Genomic DNA, 6,554 nt, shown 5'->3' on the forward strand with positions numbered 1-6,554 from the left:
TACAGGTGCACCTGACGAGATGCACCTGCTTCCGCAAAGCTCCCAGCCTCCTCCTGCGATTCGCCGAGTTGGAGCTTGTTTGAGACGCTGAGTCCCAGCCCCAGCCCCGAACTCGGAACGTGCATCCTGCACCAGCTGCGGGGGACTCACGCGAGCAAAGTCTGAAACCCACCGGCACAGTAATTAGAGAAAACTCAGGTGGGACCGGCAGCGTCGCCTCCCCCTTCTGACGTTTGGATCTCAGAGCCTCAGGAGGCTGGAGCCCTGGGCGGGCCAACAGGGGACTGGACCCTGATATCGCGTGACGGTCAGCGAGTCTCCCTCTGCCTCAGTTTCTTCATTTGTAAAACGAGGAAGGTGGGGGGACGTGTGGAATTCAGTTCAGCGGACAAGCCAGGAGGTGCCTTCTCTCAGCTAAATCCTTTCAGAAAATAAGAGAAACATCCTTGATGAAGGAAAGAACAGGGCCAGCAAGACGCACGTCAAAGTAATGAGCTAATCTTAAAAAGAAATTGTAAAAGTTCAAGTTCTGCTGTGAACTAGAAAGAAGCTGAGGCTGAAGGATATGCTCTCAGTAGCCACGGCCGTAACTCAATCGGAAACAGGTGTAAACAGGCCTATTTCTGCCGACAAACGGATGGAACACACATTTTGTGCAGGCGTGTGTGTGGCCGGGGGAAACGTGGAGGGAAGTTCGCTAACGCGTTAGCCTCAACTGTCGTGAGCGGTGGAATCAGACACGACTTCTCTTCACTTCCTTTACCACTTTTCCAAATTTTCCACAATGACTGTGGTTACAGTTCCTTCCAAGAGGGAAGGTTTTCTTTTTCAAGGAGGGAAGATAGAAAGACTACTGGAAGGAACGTGTTGTGGTCCTTAAGTTTTGATGTAAAGCGAGGAGATGAATCTTCATCCCGTGGAGGAACGAGAAGCGCTGACGTCGGAGCCAGGACTCAGCACCATGAAGATGCTCGTCAGAGCAAACCAAGTCCCAGACAAAGAATCTTCAACCTTAGAGCCGGACACGCACAGCCCATCCTGAGGAAACACTCTCCCGAGACCAGGGGAGAAGCCAGCCGCGCGGGGACCGGTCAAGCCAAGAATTAAAGGAAACTTCAAACACACAGACATTTGTCCGCTGAGCAGCAACCGCCCCTGTAGCTCAGAATTCTGCATTGTTCACGTTAAGTCCTGCTAGATGGGTAGATCTCATGTTCGGCGTTCTTACCACCATAAAATACAATTTAAAACTGAAAAAAGGGCAACTTCCCTGACGGTCCAGTGGTTAAGACTCGGCACTTCCACTGCAGGGGGCACAGGTTCGATCCCTGGTCGGGGAACTAAGATCCCGCATGCCGCGCAGCACGGCCAAAGAAAAAAAGAAAACAAAAAAAGGCATAGTTCCCAAAGGGCCCACAACATCAACTCGAGGCAAACCTTCATCAGAGACAAGCACCCTCCCCGCCTGCAACCAACGTGTTAAACTCTTAAGTCCGGGAGACAAAGGTGAGTTCTTAGAAGCAACTACAAAGAAACTGGAGAAAGCATCCAAATTTGGGAGACTAAATCCCACGTGGTCCTTACCCTTCAGACTGTGAGCTGGGACATTTGGAGAGAAATTAGCACCTGCTCAAGAGAACCAGCAATGTCCCAGGCCCCATCAACCCAGGATACAGAAGGAAGATGTCCTGAAACACTTAGATGACATGAAGCAAGGGGTTATGAAGTTCAAGGTTACATAGATCACGGTGAGAATGAACTAAGGCTTGGAGAAAAGTGACAGACCCTTTTGGAAGATGTGTCATTGCGCAGGGCTGTCGTAACAAATTATCACAAACTGGGGGCTTCAAACAACAGAAATTCATTCTCTCACAGTCAGGAGGCCAGAAGTCCGAAGGCGAGGTGCCAGCGGTCAGCGGGGTGGGTTCCTCTGGAGGCGCGGAGGGGGTCCGTCCCGGCCTGTCCTGGTGGCTGGCGGTGCGGGCAGTGCTGGGCCCCCCAGGCACGTAGCTGGGTCTCTCCGCTCCCTGACTCCGCCCGCCCCCCCGCTGTCTTCTCTGAGCGTCTCTCTGCATCCCCTCCTCTTATGAGGACACCAATCACATTGGATGAGTGTCGTCCCCTCCCCCAATGAGCACGACCTCATCTCAGCTAATACACCTGCGAAGATTTCTACCTACAGGCCGCCTAAGTTTCCAGGTGGGTGTGAACATGGGGGCACCGTTGAGCCCACCGCGGAAGACGAGTGTATCTGAGCATCGTGTCAATCAGGGCTCCCGCTACACGTGTCGGGACCCACCGGCCACCTCCCCGGCGCCGGCCTCTAAGCCCGCTGTGCTCGCCCGCTGCCGTGTCACCACCCACCCAGCACCTCCCACTCTGAAGGTCTGGAGTCCAGCCATGGGGCCTCCAGGCCGAAACCAGACTGTTGACCCGGACATGTCCTCTTCCCGGGGCTCGAGGAAGAGTCCACCTCCGACTTGCTCAGGCTGTCAGCAGACTCACTCGCTGCAGGTGCAGGACCAGCTCTCGGCTGTGCCCCCGAGGCCCGCACGCAGCCCTGCACCTGCCCTGCTCCCAGCCACGGAGGACTCTCTTGTCTTTGGCCCCCGTCATGAATTACTTTTGTTTGTTTTTTTGCTTTGTATGATTTTTTATTGAGTCATAGCTAACATGTAACATTACAGTTGTTTCAGATGAACAACATAGTGATCCCGTATTTGTATTTATTGCAAAATGCTCACCATAAGTCTGGTTAACATCCGTCACCTCACAGTTACAATTTTTTTCTTGTGATGAGAACTTTTAGATCTACTCGCTTAGCAACTTGCACATGTATAGTACAGTATTGTTAACTCTAGTCCCCATGCTGTACTTTACATCCTCAGGACATATTTATTTTATAACTGGGAGTTTGCCCCTGAGAACCCTCTCCTTGTGAAGAGCTAATCCACTGCTGGGATTAGGCCCCGAGTTCACGGTCCCAGGGGCCATGCAGGGTGCGTGCTTGGTGGTGGCGGGAGAGAGCTGGGGGCGTGTTAGACCCAGCCCCCCAGTCCTCTCTTACGGCTGCGGGTCTCAGCTTTCGTCTCCCAGGGCTGTAAGCCAGTATCCCAGAGGCGCACAGAGAGGCACCTAATTAAGCCTGTTTTGCCAGTGGAGAAAGGAGACCCAGAGAAGCCCCCAACCTCAGGACCCCCTGTCTTCTGGTTTCTGCTTCCACGCCAAGGTTTTGCCACCTCCTCCCAGCAGGAGACTCAGCAGAGAGCTTTGACACAGAGACCCCCGAGCGTGGACGCTCCACGTGGGTCTGCAGGGGACCACACTTCCTTCCAGCTGCCCACGTTTCCCTGGCGGCCCAGGGGGAGCCCCTGTGGCCGTCCAGCTCGATCATGGGCCTCAGGGGCCCCCTCCAGGAGAAGGAGGGACAGAGAGCGGGTGCAGGGTTGCCCTGGCGGCCGAGCAGCAGGCGGGGAGGAAGGGGAGAGAGGCCAAGAGGGGCCGGAGGCTGACAGCGGGAGCCCCGGGGGGTAGGATGATGGGGCTGACGGGCCAGAGCCGTTGCGGACAGAGCCCGCGGGCCGCGGCCACCACTCCCACAGCAGGACCAGCCCACGGGAGGCCCTCAGGGGCAGCTGGTCAGTCGGCCTTGCATCTCCCTCCCCACAGGGAACCTGGAACAGGCCAACGAGGAGCTGCGGGCCATCATCAAGAAGATCTGGAAGCGGACCAGCATGAAGCTGCTGGACCAGGTGGTGCCGCCTGCGGGAGGTGAGTCACCCCACCCTGGGCGCATGCGGGTCCTGAGTCCAGGCTGCGGGAGGCCTGCCCTTTCGGGCTGGAGCCTGGTCCAAGCCTGAGGTCACAGAGGAGGCCGAACTAGGCCCCCCGATGCCTGGAGGTTGGGCAGAACTTCAAGGAAACTCTGCAAAGTCGAGCTTTCCCCATAGCCTGCCGGGCTGGGTGCTCTAGGCATGATGGGGTCCTGGAGAAGGAGCCCCCGGGATGCCCCTTCCTGCTCCTCCCGGGGCAGTGTTTGTCGACTCTGTCAACCGTCCTCCGTATACAGTTGCCAAAGTATGAGTACAACACTTTAATATGAAATACGTTAAAATCAAATGTTTTTCAATAAATAACTCAGGGGCCCGAATTTCTAGTTAACTGACCAAACGCTCGTCTGCACCCACTGTTACGAATAAGTTTGTGTTTAAAGGAAACAAACAGTGTTGACATGGTTGACATTTTGCGTTTGTCTTTTTGAAGTAAGTAAGGGCTTATGGACTATCTTTAAATAAGTACAGACAGCTCTGGGCACACACGTGGGGTAAGTGCAGGCTGATCGCGGGGTCTGGCCCTGTGGGGATCACATTCGCGGAGCGGCACCGTCAGGGACACAGTTTTCTGAAACGTGCACCCTTCTTACTCAGGTTGAAACAAAACAAAGCGGTCTTCCATCCATTTAAACAGCAATTATATTCCTGGGAAACTGGGATATCACAGCCATGCAGGTCCCACGTGGAGCCGAGTGAGGGTCTTAGCTCAGGTGGTTATAGCGGGAAGTCCCCCCACAGATGTCTGGCGTGGCCTTGGCAGGGTGCAAAGGTAGTATTCACTGTGCTTTTCGGGACATATCCAGAGCCACGTCATTCACGCCAGCAGCATCCCCAAAGCATGGTGACAATCTCAGTGACACTGAGAAAAGTCCCATACATTCCCAAAACACTCCTGCTGCCCCTGACGAGACCCACCCCCGAAAGGAAGGGAGGCCTGGGGACGGGCGCCACGTGGCCTGGCGTCACACGCACCATGTCCCTTAATCCCCATCACGGTTCTGTGACGCCTGCTCTAGGAGCTGGTTCTCAGCTGCTGAGTTGCTGACCGACCCCAGGCTGGTGGTGAGAGCCCTGAGGATTCAGGACCCAGGTCCAAGGGGGCCACCCTACCCACCAGAGCTAGTCTTCCCCGATTCACAGCAGACAGGGCTCGGGCATCCCCTCCACGTGGGGCTGGGGCCCCTGCCGGCTGGACGGAAGGCAAGCAGCTGTGGGTTTGGCTACTCTCACGAGACAGCTAGGAGCAGGGGAGCCATCACAGCCCCCAGATGCAACCCAGCAGCCTTCTCCAGGCCTTCCGCCCCGTCCTCCCCCAAGAACCGGAAGATGGGGCAGGGGGGCTCCTCGTGGAGCAGGAACTGCTCCCCTCGGGGCCCCACTCGCTTCTCACCACCCACTTCGTTCCCAAGACGGAGGCTGATTCTGTCTTGTGTCACTTGGGGAGCAGCCCAGCCACCGGGTTAGAAAGCCCCGAAAAAGATGGGGGGCCTGCACCCCTCCCACCAAGCCCTCCCACCAACCCTTAAGCAGGACGCTAGCCCTTAGGGGCCTGGGCGATTATCAGCGGGCACCTGGAGCTCCGGAATCTTAAAAGAGTTAACCAACAAGGTCAGTTAAGTAAAAAATGCAAGGTGGGAAATAAGTTTGACAATAGGCTACTTTTCCTGTGAAATAAAGAGAGGGTAGGAATATATTTGCTTATCTGCAGGAAGCATTTGCATAAAGAATCTCTGGGGAAATAAGAAACGAAAGAGAAAGGTTATCTGATAGGAGGTGGGGGGAGAGACTCTTCACTGTACACACACCTTTCTGTGTATTTTTGTCCTTTTGAACCACGTGCATGGAGGGCCTCTTCCAAACAGTTTAATTGAGAAAACTTAAGGAGGCGTGGATGCTGGGGCCTGGCCAAGCGCCCCTGCTCACTCCCTGTTCACCCTGTCCTCCCTTTGCTCTCAGATGATGAGGTCACGGTGGGCAAGTTTTACGCTACTTTCCTGATCCAAGAGTATTTCCGGAAATTCAAGAAGCGCAAGGAGCAAGGCCTGGTGGGCAAGCCCGCCCGGAGGAACGCCCTGTCCCTGCAGGTGAGGGGGCCTGGCACCCTCCTCTTGCCTCTGCCAGGCCCGGGGCTCTCACGGGCTGGCTGGAGGCGGGTCCCTTCCTGAGGGCCCTGAGCCTTCCCCAGGGTGGATGCTGCAGGGGTGACCCTCCCCTCCTGTGGCCTCGCAGCCCGCAGAGCTCGGGGAGTTGGCTGGGGGGTCTGCTGACGCCCCCGAAACAGCCCCTCCCAACATGCCTTCATGCCCTGTGGACCTCCGGAGGCTTGCCTGCTGCGGGGAGAGGCACAGGGGCGGATGGGTGGCAGGTGGGGCACCGGGGCCCTCACGCATCGTCCCCCTGGGCTCCAGGCTGGTCTGCGCACCCTGCATGACCTTGGGCCCGAGATCCGCCGGGCCATCTCCGGGGACCTGACCGCCGAGGAGGAGCTGGACAAGGCCATGAAGGAGGCTGTGTCCGCGGCCTCGGAAGATGACATCTTCAGGGTAGGGGGGTGCCCCGGCCGCGGTCTTCCGCCTCCGTAAAGCTGGGTTTGGAGCAGAAGGGTGGGCTGGCGTCCTGAATCCAGGGAGGAAGCCCTGAGTCTTCGGCAGCATCCCAGCTCCTGGCCCCCAGCCCTCCCCCAGCCCTCCCCCCAGCCCTCCCCCAGCCTTCCCCCCAGCC

At 56.8% G+C, this 6,554-nt stretch overlaps 1 protein-coding gene across 2 annotated transcripts in view; it reads left to right on the forward strand.

Moving 5' to 3' along the window:
• Positions 1 to 6,554, forward strand: part of CACNA1C (calcium voltage-gated channel subunit alpha1 C) — a 435,574-nt gene that overhangs the window by 419,439 nt on the left and 9,581 nt on the right. For both annotated transcript variants that reach the window (XM_007469483.1, XM_007469484.1), the window contains exons 38-40: positions 3,670 to 3,771; positions 5,790 to 5,917; positions 6,242 to 6,376. In XM_007469483.1, coding sequence (XP_007469545.1) covers positions 3,670 to 3,771; positions 5,790 to 5,917; positions 6,242 to 6,376 — 365 coding nt within the window. The remainder of the gene's footprint in view (positions 1 to 3,669; positions 3,772 to 5,789; positions 5,918 to 6,241; positions 6,377 to 6,554) is intronic.

The sequence above is a fragment of the Lipotes vexillifer genome, unplaced genomic scaffold, assembly GCF_000442215.2.
Source record: "Lipotes vexillifer unplaced genomic scaffold, Lipotes_vexillifer_v1.1 scaffold395, whole genome shotgun sequence".
Classification (NCBI taxonomy): Eukaryota; Metazoa; Chordata; class Mammalia; order Artiodactyla; family Lipotidae; genus Lipotes; species Lipotes vexillifer.